Raw genomic sequence first — 13,530 nt, forward strand, 5'->3', positions numbered from 1 at the left:
TAACACAATTTAAGGGCATGTACACCGTAATCCGTAAAAATCTTCGGCGGCATTAAGGAACGTTGGATCTGCTTGTTTCAGACCTCCATTAGCCTCCTTACGGCCGCTAGGCGTTGGCGCCCGACATCAGCTCTTACATGTACTTCGCCTTCTCTTATTATGGCTGACAGCGACAAGGCGCTCCTAAAGGCGGCACACGATGGCGATGAGATCAAGGTGCGGCGCCTCCTTGATGCCGGTGCAAATATTGAGGCGCGAAACGAAGACAGCCAGACGGCGCTGCTGGTGGCAGCTATGCGGGGTTATCGAGCGGTCGTCCTCCGGCTCTTGCTCCAAGACGCCAACATCGATGCCGCAGACAATAGCGGAAACACGGCGCTGATGCTGGCGACAGGATCGCGACACGCAGACGTGGTGCAGCTCCTGCTGAGAAACGACGCCGCTGTGTCCCCGATGGACTCGGCCGGCCATACGGCGCTCCACATTGCGGCCTGGTTAGGGAATGTCGATATTGTTTCGATGCTGCTCAAGTCTGGTGCCGACACTCACGCCCAGGCAGCAGGCCTCGAGGGAAATACACCGGACATGCTGGCGCAGAGCAGCGGCTATCCCGAGCTGGCTAGGCTCCTGATGACGGAGGCTCTAAGAGACCCGGGTGCGGTGGCGAGAAGGGAGGTAAAAGCCCAGAGGGCTGCACGGGATGCTTCCGAGAAGCAGCACCTCGACACTTTGAGCAAAATCGGCAATCTGGTCTCGGACTTACAGCACCGTCACCACTACGGCGATGCGAAGGAGCTGAGCCGGATCGTCTCGGCCGGGTTGGGGGCAGCGCTGGGAGAGACGCATCTTGACGCTCTTGCCAGTACCGAAGTTTTTGCATCATTATTACGATTACAGAGCAATGGAGAAGAGGATTATAAAGAGGCCATGAAGCTGTTCACACGGGTATACGACGGACGAAAAAAAATTCTAGGATATAATGACCTCTTGACGCTGAAGAGTCTTGGAAATCTGGCACTCGTCGAGCAGGATCTGAAAATGTATAAGGAGGCAGAAACAAAATATCGAGAGGCACTGAAAGGGATGGAAAACACATTAGGAATAGACCACCCAGACGCCTTGACAGTTGCTAACAATCTGGCCGAGCTGCTGTGCCTCCAGGGCGAGTACGGGGCGGCCGAGACGATGAGCCGACGGGCACTGGACGGCAGAGAGAAGATGTTTGGTCGAGACGATCAGCGCACAATGGAGAGCGTCAAAATCTGGATGCAGGTAATGTGCGGGATGTCCAGGTTCGAGGAGGCCGCGGAGGCTGGACAGCGCGTGTTGCAGTGGAGCGAGAGGACGCTCGGGGAGACCCATCCGGACACGCTCGCCAACATGGACAACCTGGCGTTGGCGCTCAGCAGCCTGGGGAGGTTGGTGGATGCTGAACAGCTCTACCTGCGGGTGCTGGATGTGAGACAGACGGTATTAGGAACAGACCACCCAGAGACGCTCGCGAGTGCTAGCCGTCTGAAATCGGTACAGCCGCCCCCCCAAGAGCATGCATATTCGGCTTCCAGTGTCAAATGGGAACGACGGATCCGCCGCTACTTTCACAGGCGTCACACGCCTAGCAGATAGAGCGGCCTTAATGCGGCTGTGTAAGGAAGATTTTGATTTTTTATGGTTTTCCTCGCTGCTTGGTGGTCCCAATATCTGACATGCATAGTCCATCCATCGAATCGGACAATCCCGCGGGTTACGCAGCGCCACGTATTTTACAAGGCAGGGCAATTCAGAAAGTGTACACTCCTGTTTCTGCCAGCCCTGGCGAGAACGAGACCCCCCCCCCCCCCAAAAAAAAAAAAAACATTAAACACCTTGGACTGCGCTCGGCAGCTTCACTCACCACCCTCTCATCTACCCAACTCGCTCTACGACTGCCTGCCCAACATGATTCAGGAAGTAGCTTCCAATCTTGCAGACACGTTGCGCCGCCACGGATGGGCCTCGGAGCTCGCAGGCATCCTCCCGCTCTCAGCCCTCATCGACTTTGTCGCTATCCCGCCCAAGCTGCACGTCCTCGAGCTCTCCGGTGCCGTCCCGCTTTGGAGCTGGGTCATCACCCCGGCAGGTAGCCGTGTGCTACTTGCGAGACGGCCTCAGTTTGCTAGCCCGGGCTGCTGCCAGGACCGCTTTGGCACGACTATTGCGCTTGAGACCCTTGACGGCCGTTACGGAGAGCGTTACTTTGCCAGCAACCCCGAGACTCTCCGCCTCGTTTTGGCCGCCCACCCTATCATTCAGATTGAGAATAGGCACGACAACATGACAACAGGTCTCGGCTCCGACTTGCGCATACAAGCCCTAGAGGTCGTCCACATAACACGCCGCGACCCTAACCATTGTCCACTGCCTAGCAGCTCAATATGGCGTCGAATCTTTGTTAATTTCCTGCGCAATGCCTCCTCCAGCTATCTTGCTATTGCCTTGTTGGGATGGGGTCTGCTCATTTGCACTGTTGTCGCGTCCTTTATCTTGGAGGCCTGGATTGCGTTGGCTTTTCTCTCACTTATTCCCGTTACGGGTGTCGTTATCGTCGCCCTGTACGGACGCCAGCCACGGCAGCTACTTGTCGGCAAGCCAAGCATCTTTAACCGTCTCCTCGTCGTTTCTGAGCACATGAACTCGACTGACTGGCTTGTCGTTTACGGCGAGAGCACTGTCGTCAACTCCCTCTTAAACCGACCGTTAGAGCCGACTGGGCCTCCACTTTCTCCTGCCGTCATCGAGGCTTTCTACTGGTTGCTCCACATCTTCATCATGGGCCAATGGGCCCTTGCCCTTGGTGCAGCTGTGACCAAGAATTCGAATGCATACATTATATGCTTTTGGATTGCGTTCTCTATCTTTTCTCACGTTTATCTCGTTACCCCCGAGAAAGGTGTGAGAGATTGGTCAAAAGGTTATGCCAATCTGCGAGTAAAGCGATATGGCATCAAGGTCAGCTCTCGCCGTGCCCTTCTCAATACTATAGTCGCATTAAATCCCGATACTTTCTCGGTTGATGAGGCGGGGACTCCAGACATGACAAGCTTTCATAGCGAGGGAATCAAGTGGATCGATCCTGTTCTAACGCGGTCTGACAGCCGTACAATGTGGGAGAAGGCCACTCGGGAGGCCATGACCGAAGCCCAATTGCAGATAGCCGCAGTTGACATCTGTAAGGAGCAGCTCGAAAACTGCCCGAATCTAAGCGCTGACTGGAACACAAAATACGCTGACCCACAAGGTTGTCATTGGAGGAGGTTCATATCCGAAGGACTCTACGTCGCGACAAAGATAAAGATGTCGGCGAAACTTCCTGGAAGGAAAGTAGTCCACGACTCTGCCGATATTGGATGGCTGTCTTCCTAGCATATGCATGGACCAGGGACTGGGCCAAAGACATGACTTCGATGGTCAACGCTATCCCTATGAGCCGCTGGATGGAATACGGAGGCAAGTCCGGAGTATGTTATTACAAAGGGTCTGTTATGAGTTGGTAGCGTCGTGGACGTATTCGATGGAGTAGGATCAGCTACGCGGGTCGGTGATTTGACCTCTAGAACACCATCAACCCAGTGGGATAGCTGCATAGACACATCTAAACTATTTATACTAAAATGCCAAAGGCACGGTGTACCATAGCCACTCCGTCTGTAACATTTATGGGCCCCCGCGACTCTGCGCTAAAGAGCATGGACGAAGTGTACGACTTGGTGGGCACTTCATATGGAGATGTCGCCAAAAGGTGCATCAGGTTCTGCTTTTCGGGTCAGGACAGTCACAACACGTTTGAGATGGAAAAGTTCTGGGCCACGTTCTACCGCGATGTCGTGGCGCCTCAGGCAACGTACATCAGTTTTCAATAATAGTTGATCAGCCAGCATAGATTACTACAAATGGCTTCGAGACATCCCGTAATTCTGCATTGAGTGACGAAAATGATTCTGTCACTGTACTGTGCTATAATGAACGGTCAAAGGCCTACTCGTAGAGAGGTGCGACACTTCTTAAAGGAGTAGGCAACGACGTGATATTTGAGAACCCTAAGAAATGGATCAAGCTTCATCTTCCGCCTTTAACCTCTTTAATTTGTCGAGCGTCAGAGATAGGCTCTTCCATTCGCTAGACTAGCCCAGTAATATTTACGCAGTGTGTGTGTACGGATTACGACGACGTACGGACTACTTTTGGGGAATTCTGTACTCCGTACTCCGTAGAGGTCCTTCTTACGAATGCGATATCTCCGACCTGCAATACCCACCCTTGAAAGCACGCGCACTTAACGTAAAATGCAACCGGGCCCACCAAGACTGCTGCCTTAAATTCATGATTTCCACTAATTTCAGTATTCGGCATATCTCCGTCTCCATGGTGTATACCGACTAACCGTATGGGCTACAAGGGCCGTCCTACTGGCCTGATTCCACCAATACTGTGGAACTGCTCCTCTTGCTTTCGTGTGATTCCGAACCTGTTCGTATGCAAGATAGTTGGCCTACGCCTTCCCCCTCTTTCTCATTATATCTCTTCTCCATGCCTTGGCTTTTTTGTACCAATATAAATGCGCAGCTCTTCGTCTGCCGTTCTCCGCGTTATGCGTTAATACAACAAAAGCAGTTGCAGCCATGTCTTCCAGCACAGGCAGCGGACTTGCGCTGGGACTGGTTAGTCCTGTTGTGGAACTGCCTATAATTGACGAGCCCTTATTAGCAGCCGAATTGTTAGTCGGAGAGTATGTATGTAAAGAGGAAAGGGAGGAAGAAAGGACTCTATATTTGTGCTTATTATTCTAGGGCGACGGTTTAGGTGAAGATTCGGACTCAGCTCTTGGCGATGATGTCGCGTATGTTTCCACCCCAATCGCTTCTAGGCAAATATTTGTCTCTGGCCGATAGAAAAGAAAGCTTACATGCTTAGGCTTTCAACGGCGTCTGTGTCGAGCAGCATCTTGCAGTACCGCACATTGCACGGGCGGACCTTCCACAGCGATAAGTACGAAAATTACTTTATGCCTAATGATGGCCAGCAACAAGAATCAATGGATATAATGTATGATTTGATTATTGGCTGTTTTAAGGCCGTTGCCTAGTTTTATAGCTAACACGCTTATATATAGACACCACTTCTTAACGCTATTACTAGACGGTGCTTTATTTCTAGCGCCTATCACCGACAAGGTTAAAGTATGTTTGAGTTAGAACATAACTGAATATATATATATAACTGACAGGTTCATCTATAACTAGAATGTGCTTGATATTGGCACTGGTACTGGCACTTGGGCAATGTAAGTGAAAGTTTGATATACACCCTTTTTGTCTTAGTAGTTTATTTATAGAATGAATACGGCCAAGATGTTGAAGATATGGCAGTAATCTAAGCCACGATACGGGCATGTGGAGAAACGAATAAGACTGACTTTATGTTTGTTAGCGACATTGGCGATCAGTTTCCAAACGCCCAAGTGCTCGGCACTGACATCTCACCGATCCAGTCAACTTGGGTGCCGCCAAACACTAGGTTTGAAGTTGATGACGCCAATCAGCCATGGACGTGGAGTGAAAATACATTTGATTTTATCCACATTCGCTACATGGCAGGGGCTGCAACGAATTGGGAATCACTTTTTGCTGAAGCCTACCGTTGCTGCGAACCAGGCGGCTGGCTTGAGTCGTGCGAAGTGCACCCCGAACACCAAAGTGACGATAAGTCAGACGAGCTAGCCCCATGCTTGAATCAATTTTGGCGACTCTACGAAGACGGAATGCCTAAGCTAGGTCGACAGTTCCTTGTTGTTAAAGAAGGCATGCAACGTAAGGCTATGGAAAAAGCAGGGTTTATGAACATTACAGAGAAGAACTTTAAGCTGCCTGTAGGCGGCTGGCCTGCGGATAAGAAGATGGCTGAGATCGGTCAGTATGCTTTGTTGGCCTTGCTAAGCGACCTGGAAGGTATGTTCCTTATTTTCGGCGATCTTCTTACCCCCTGTCCGATGCAGAAAAATCGTCGATGCGTCCAAGATAGTTGACTGCATACAGGATACACTACCTTCCTGTGGAACGACGTCTTAGGATTGGGCGAAGCCGAGTATCAAGTGTTTCTTATGCAGTTGCGCAGGGCTGTCAAAGACAAACGCATACACACATATTACAGTGTCCGCTACGTCTTTGGACAAAAGCCGTCCGTGTAATAATTCTATGCAGCAGGCTTGCTTTGGTAGATAACACAAGAGTTCGGAGATTTGGTGCGTCTAATTATGTGTATGAAGCCTAACAGATGAAGCTTGACTCCCTCCAACTGCCGCTGGGCGCGGATGTGATCACCTGTCTGACTGCGCCCGCCGCTTTGTGTTGTGTATCCAATAGCTGCAGGCAATACGGACGAAGAACACTGGATAAGGGTTGTTGTGTGTCGCCTGTAACGTCTTGTAGGTAACCATCATTAGCACTTATAAACGGATTCTAGGAGCGATTTCCTTGCCCAATTGTTGCCTCCGAGAGCACGCATGCTCACTAGGCGCCTATAGCATCACAATAGGAGGCCTCCTCATATAAGGCAGATCCTTACTCTGCACTCCTGTAAAAATAGCGGCAGCCCCAACCAATTACCTCTCGTTGCAAGGAATAACGACCTTGCCAATATGCTTCTGCTGCCACGTCTACATCTGCTGCGCCATATTGTAGTACTGCGCCAGTGACCGAATGAGGACTCAGCGCACGATGGCCGCACGGGGCAGCGCGTTCATGGTAGCCGAACCGGGGCTGTTGCAGCTGGAGTCGAGGAAGCCGACCATGGCAGTCTCGCCGTCGGGTGTCAGGCCGCGGGCTGTCTGACCTAGGCCGGGTCTTCGCGGTAGTTTAGCGAGACAGCTTTGACTTCTAGCAGGATGTCGTACGGGCAGCCACAGGCGGAATGGGCACAGATCAGGTTAGGCGCAGCACGAATCGGTCCTCAAGAAGCCACTCGTCTGTGTGCGTTGGCAGAATCATGATGTATACGATTGCTTGAAGGGTGGATGTCGAGGCTGCTTTGCTTGGATACGATCCTCGTCTATCCGGGAGCAATGCCTTTCAGCTCCTTGGAACCACCGACAATAAAATCCGCAATCCTATGGATGTACTTGATACTCGGCCCAAAAGGAAAACCTGAACACAATCACAAAACATAGTGTACAGTCGGGATATAGCGTCTAGCATATAGCTAGTGACTGCCCCGACACATCCTTCTTCAGCTCTGCGACTCCCTTGCACACCTCTTACCCAAATCTACTGTTGTTGATCTAGAGTGATTCGGACGGGAGTCGTTATCTATCGCCTCTGTCACGATGCTCTTTGTGCCGCTGTGCAGAGCGACGGAACTGCACTGGAACGTTTGCATCCTGCGCCGTCTGGACACGGTCGTCTCGCTGTACCGCTACACGCACGATCTGCCTGACCCAGAGGGTTCTGATGCGGTAGTAGCTGCCACTGGTGACACCCTCGTTGCCCAGGTCTTGACGTAAGCGTGCACGAATGCCCGCGATGCTGCAAAACCCGGGCGAAATGGGTGTGGCAGTCGTGATACTGCTGCTGCACGCCATCATCGGCCGTGACTTGCCATCACAGAGCCTCGACTACTGGGTCTGGCGCCGGGCACTGGTACACCATGTCGCGCGTGTCTCTGTGGCAGTGTGGTGGTAGTGTCGGCACGGCGACGAAGCAGGCGGCCAGGAACATTGCTTTGGCTATGGAGTTTGCAGTCACGCACACAGGCCAAGCTGCACGCCGGGATGTCTACCTACGCAGACCGTCCAGACACGAGCTATATGGACGGCCGTTGCAACAATAACAGGCACCGAAGAGGCCAAGGCAGGGGCCGACCAGGACGAACAGACATACCTGCTATAGGAAATCATACGACGTAAGGACAAAAAGTTAACAACGGTTGTGTCTGGTCTCGCCTTGTCCATCGGCTGGTTGGAGAGTCGTGTTGCCGCCTGGGCTGACATTGATATGCTGCTGCATCGGTTAGCGGACTAGTATGTGTAAACCTGAATCCTGTCGGTACCAATTTTTTGCGATCTACTGGTCCTCTCCCATGACCTAAGGAATGTCCATCGCATAGTCACATTTCCGGACAACGCCCCCAGTTGCACTTGCCATTTTAGAGCCTGCTGTTCTCTTAGACAAACTATCTCGATTGTATTACACCGTTCACGAAAAATGAGCGGTCTTAAACAAGAGCTTATACGGAGTAGTAATATTATCCCTGAACAACTCCCCGAGAAACGCCCCCTTCCATAGAAGATGTGCCCCGAATTCGAACCTGTCCATATGCCTCTCTTAGTGACACTCAACCACGCGCATTTCCTTGTATCCTCCAAAAACCCTCCGTGCCACGACTCTGAGGGGAAGCCGCACAGAAGCGACATGTACACTAGCTTCTTTCGTGTCTGCGTGCGCTGGGACATTCACGTCGACCCACATCTGAAGCCTGCCAATATCGAACTTGTCTGCAAGAGAGAACCTCAAGTGTCAGTGCCAGATTTGTGCGGGAGGGAATTGTGCATCCATCTTTTCAGAGAGGCAGTTTTGTTTCTAAGCTCACCAGTTTTGGAATATTTCTCGTCCCAAAGGGCTGTCTGCGTTTCCTTATGAACCGGGTCCCAGATCACCACATGGCTGTTGCGCCTTGGTCTATCTGAGCAACTTGTGGAATTGTGAGAACCGAACGATGGCCGTTTCCCCATTGTTGAAGTTGAAGTCGAGGGCTGATAGTTTAGATCTGGTTTATTTTCTTTTCAAGAAGTCCTAGAAACATGGGAGAGTTGCTAAAACAAGGTAGACGGTGAAAAAGGAGTTATGAGATGGCCTGCTTTAATGGACTTTGTAGGAAAAGGCAAGGGCAAGCCCGACAACAACCGAGAAAAGTCAGAAAGAGGGGGGGAAACAATCCTTTTCGTTAGGCTACCTAATCGGCCGTCTGACCGCATGATTGTTTGCTGTTCCCACTCTCTTAGCCCCTCTTTCGTTGAGCCTCTGGCAGGTGTTATTGGCTGGGCTGTAATCTGCGGACGCACGGGACGAATGTGATATGGCCGTAATTGAAACGTGGCGGCGGCTGAGCAATAAAGTCGAACGCCCGACCATCCTCCGATACAAGGCGATTGGCGAATTTCGAGCGGACGAAAATGTGACGGGCGTTTTTTCTCACACGCGCTCAGAGGCGTCTGCTGACATGCTTCGTAGGGCGGCAATTGCTGACCAGGGGGGAGGTTTCCCGGCCTCAAGGACCAGAAGGGGTCTGCGAGGCGGCCAATTCTGCGTTGTGATATTATTGTATTATTGTCATTGACAAGGCTGAAGGCGTGTCGGTCAAAACAAGAGAGCACGATGAACTGTTCCGTAGTATTTAAAGCCTGCATATTGGGCATCAACGCCTGCTTCTTCCTTTCTGCCTTTCTGCTGTCCAGTTGAATAAGTACATTGCAAACAAGAAAGCAAGCATGCCCTCCCTCTCCACCACTGACCGTTCGACTTCCTCCTCTTCTGATCCCGATGCTGGGTCCGTGACGATCGAAGACCCTTGGCTTCCGATCGTTCTATCTTTAGGTAGGAGCTCAACCTTTTCCCCCTTTTCGTCCGGTTTATTTCCTTTCTTTTCTGTTCTTTTCCCCCCTTGGACCCAGAAGCAATTGTATCCATACTATTATAGTCTTGCGCTGATATGGGCTTCTGAATTTCCCCACCCCCTGAAAAGATGGCGGAGGCGTTCGTGGACTTTCGACTCTCTTCCTCATGAGAAGAATCATGGAAGAAGTTGTCCAGCTGCTTAACGATACGAAAAACCAAAAACTGGTCAAGGAAATTCTGAAGAAACGACAAGATAAAGACAAGCAGAGGGTCACGGTATCTATAGCAGATGTACTGCCGTGCTATTTCTTTGACTTTATGATTGGCACTAGCACTGGCGGGTAGGCTGCATTGTCTCCATGTCTGTAAGCCAAGCCGAGCGTCTTTGCGTTGCTGACAGTTCGCCCCCTAGTTTGATTGCCGTTATGCTTGGGAGGCTGCGGATGGGCGTCGACGACTGCATAAAGGGCTACTGGCAGCTCAGCAACGTCATCTTTACGGTAAAGCCCTGGCACAAGTGGCTATTCAGTTCCACAAAGCTCGTGAATGCCATCAACACGGTAATTACCAAACACTGTCACTGCCACAGTGGTACGCAACAGTGCATTGGTCATGAAGAGGAGTTTAGGCAGTATGACTATGCAGAAAATCGAAAAGATGGAGAAGATGGAGAACCAGTGGATCCCCCCCGTATAAATGGCACTTGCAAGGTGTAAGTTCTTTTCTTCTGCTATCTCGCTATTCATCTAAACAAATTAAAAACAGGGCAGTTGTCAGTCAACGCAATGGCAACCCTACCCGAGAAACCTTTTTCTGGCGAACATATAGCCACCATGCGCGGTACCCAGAAGGCGAAGCACTGCTCGAGCTCAATCCCAAGTCCCTTCACAAAGCCAAGGCCAAAATATGGGAAGTCTGCCGGGCAACCACAGCCGCACCTTTTTATTTCAGAAAGATCCGAATAGAGAAGCACAAGCACATGGATGGTGGCGTCGGAAATAACAACCCGGCCGACCTTGCCTGGAATGAGGCGATCCAGATGTATAGCCCGGACGACCCCAAGCATGGCAAGGCGTCGCTTCTGCTCAGCCTGGGCACGGGCCAGTCCAAAGTTGAGAGCCGTTTTGGCAAGTCTATCCTGTCCCTAATGTTCTGGGCAAAGAACGGGATCACAGAGACGGAAGGCACTCACCTGTCCGTCACCACCACCACCAATGCTGCTCGTGCTGCGTATTATCGCTTAAACGTGCCTACTGGACTGTCGGATATTAAACTCGGCCACTGCAAAAAGAAGGCAAGAAAGCCGTTTCTGCCAAGCTGGACCAAGTCACCGCCGGGTCCTGACCCAAATGGCACTCCAGAGTGGTACATTGGGCTGCGCGAAAACGCAACCGAGAAGGGAGCCGGCTCGTTCAGGCCGGACCAATACCATTACAGCACATTCGAGAAACTCTTCCAGCTCACCAGAAAGTACTACGAGAAAGAAAGGTACAACAATGAGCTTACCGTCGAAAAGGTCATCCAGGACTGTGCCCAGAGGCTTGTCAACTGTGCCCGGCTGAGACTGGAAGCGAACCCGGAGAGGTGGACGCGGTTTGTGAGCCATCCGGACCCAAGCCATCCACTATCCCTGAAGGCAGAGTCGGCATTGCCGTAGCTAGTGGGCCTTCTCAGGGAGGTTTGATGCATGCAGAAGCCTGCGCCCAGATACCATATCTCATTGGTGATCAGAATGAGACCTTATGGAATCAATATCGCTGCATACAGACTAGTCAATTCGGTAAGAAGTTCTGAAATGGGCTGGCTGGTCCCACTCGGCAATGAATGGCCCAACGGAAAGTGGCCTTTGTAAACTATTGTTTTTTATCTACCCTAAAATGGCCTGCAAAACAAGTTGTATAATCATCTGGCACAGTACATCTGTTTGATGCCTTCCAAAATTCAATTTTTCCCATTCGTGCGACGACATGACACCATAATACCCATGTCGCCAATGTAGCTGCAACATTTTTTTGATGGTTTTCCACTTCAAGGCAAATAAGACCTTCCTACAACCAATTTCCATGGCCGAAATAGGCTGAATGGCAAGAAGCCAGCTTACATAAATACGACATTGCGCCCTTTTGCCCGACTAGCAATCAGTTTGATCGATGTTATAATGTCATTCATGGCCAAAGAACACGACCGCCGAGCTGATGATACCAACCTAAGATTGGGTCCATTCTGTCAGATTGTAGGCGCCCAGAGCTCCATTCAAGTTGCAACACGATTCCCCGTTACGTCTTAATTAGCATAAAGCGCGACTTGAAAGTGTAAGCGTGTTTTTCGAAGCATTGTTGAAGACTCTTAGGTGTCCCTTGGTCAAGCCGTTAGGCAGCCGTGAACAGACCTTCCTTGAAGTATTGAAAGTGAATGTCGGTAAACGATAACGTGCTCGACAATACGACTTTAAGATCGAGTACTATTTTCATTCAGTCGAGGCATGTCCATCATCGCATGTTTTACGATTCATTAACATCTATAAAGCTACATCTGCCAATCAGATTTACGGCAGTATGCCGAAATATTATGAGAGGAGATAAGCCTGTGATGCGTCTTCTAGCCACCTAGATATTATCCCGTTCGACTGATTATCCTTGAAGAGCTTGACGGTCGCATGGTCGGGCTCAACTACGACTACATTTCTGGAGGCAGTCTAGGGGAGAACAAATCGCAGATGTATAGACTAGAAGAGTACGACAGCTTTTCAATGTTGTTAACGACCTAAAACTCCGATATGGCATCGTGCAACAAGACAATGCCCTACGAGTAAGGGTGCCGCTTTCACAACGTACGAGAAACTAACCCGGGATGATGACCTCATCATGCCTCATGAAAAGCAGAATCGTGATGACCCAAGTAGAGTGGTGATGCATCCAGAGGTGGATTTAATCTCCCGGTTACGTTACATTAGCTCATGTTGCAAACTGGTCCAGTCCCGCTTAGCAGGTGAAGGAGACCGTGTCTGTTCAGATGGGACTTGTTGTCCGGACGTGTACTTGGAAGAGTCTTTCAGGAAAGGCGGCTTTGCCGGCTCTAGGACAGGCAGCTCTGACGGACCTGCCAGTAGCTCGACCTTTAGTGTTCTCGGATCAGACGGCTCGATCATCTTTGCCGGCTTTGACGATTCGAGCGACTCGGGCGTGCCCGGCTCCGACGACTCAAAGTAGGCCTGGTCGAAAGTAAAGTACATGACGCGCCAGACCTCCTCATTCCAGGCGCAACTGTGGATGCAGACGTCTTCGTTGCAGAGGCCCAGCGCGCGGAGCTCGCGGCTGGTGCGCTTCATCTCTGCCTGGATATCGACGTGGCAGGGCAGCGCCTTGTGGTGGGTGAGATCGGGACCGGCAAACGAGAGCAGCAGCAGCTGGTGAGTCTGTTGCAGCAAGGCCCTGAATAGAAGCTCTCCGGCAGGTTGACCATGCCGAGACAGACGGGAACGTAGCTCGTGTCGAGCAGTCTTCTTCTGATTTGCTGTGTCCAGACTCATCGTCATCCCCCCAAAGGCGTTTAGCTCGCCATCAGCTGGCACCAGCATGCCATAAATGTGGGAAACCGTGTTAGAGTAGTTTACATGAGATCGACACTATAGCCACTATCCAAAAAAGCCTCGCCACTCGTCCGAGACATGTGGCGATGCGCCATCGCAACGTGGAAGAGGTGGATCCGACATATACCACGAGAATGACCGCATATGCAGACGTGGACGGAATGACCTCCTCCCCGCCGAGGTGCAGATGCATGTCAATTGGACAAATGCCATGATGAAGTCATTGACAGTTGCCAGCTTTGCGACCATGTTGCTACACAGCCTCCACAATCCCTACATGGAGGTAACCGGGAACCC

At 51.1% G+C, this 13,530-nt stretch overlaps 4 protein-coding genes across 4 annotated transcripts; 3 read left to right on the forward strand and 1 right to left on the reverse strand.

Annotated features, from left to right (window-relative positions):
• Positions 1-159: 159 nt before the first annotated feature.
• CMQ_6524 (tpr domain containing protein) lies at positions 160-1,626 on the forward strand (the record flags this gene model as incomplete). The annotated part of the gene is made up of 1 exon (XM_014320210.1): positions 160-1,626. One exon carries the CDS (start codon positions 160-162, stop codon positions 1,624-1,626), a length of 1,467 nt encoding a protein of 488 aa, XP_014175685.1.
• Positions 1,627-1,938: 312 nt separating this feature from the next.
• Positions 1,939-7,860, forward strand: CMQ_6686 (uncharacterized protein; the record flags this gene model as incomplete). Its single annotated transcript, XM_014320372.1, has 7 exons — positions 1,939-3,208; positions 3,403-3,497; positions 4,840-4,876; positions 5,194-5,216; positions 5,280-5,320; positions 7,381-7,530; positions 7,638-7,860. The coding sequence occupies 7 exons, from the start codon at positions 1,939-1,941 to the stop codon at positions 7,858-7,860; spliced, it is 1,839 nt and encodes a 612-aa protein (XP_014175847.1).
• A 1,961-nt stretch (positions 7,861-9,821) lies between these two features.
• On the forward strand, positions 9,822-11,301 carry CMQ_6759 (lipid acyl hydrolase; the record flags this gene model as incomplete). The annotated part of the gene is made up of 3 exons (XM_014320445.1): positions 9,822-9,985; positions 10,057-10,356; positions 10,473-11,301. 3 exons carry the CDS (start codon positions 9,822-9,824, stop codon positions 11,299-11,301), a joined length of 1,293 nt encoding a protein of 430 aa, XP_014175920.1.
• A 1,287-nt stretch (positions 11,302-12,588) lies between these two features.
• CMQ_6934 (uncharacterized protein) lies at positions 12,589-13,221 on the reverse strand (the record flags this gene model as incomplete). The annotated part of the gene is made up of 1 exon (XM_014320620.1): positions 12,589-13,221. The coding sequence occupies one exon, from the start codon at positions 13,219-13,221 to the stop codon at positions 12,589-12,591; it is 633 nt and encodes a 210-aa protein (XP_014176095.1).
• Positions 13,222-13,530: the final 309 nt, after the last annotated feature.

The sequence above is a fragment of the Grosmannia clavigera genome, assembly GCF_000143105.1.
Source record: "Grosmannia clavigera kw1407 unplaced genomic scaffold GCSC_108, whole genome shotgun sequence".
Taxonomy (NCBI): Eukaryota; Fungi; Ascomycota; class Sordariomycetes; order Ophiostomatales; family Ophiostomataceae; genus Leptographium; species Leptographium clavigerum.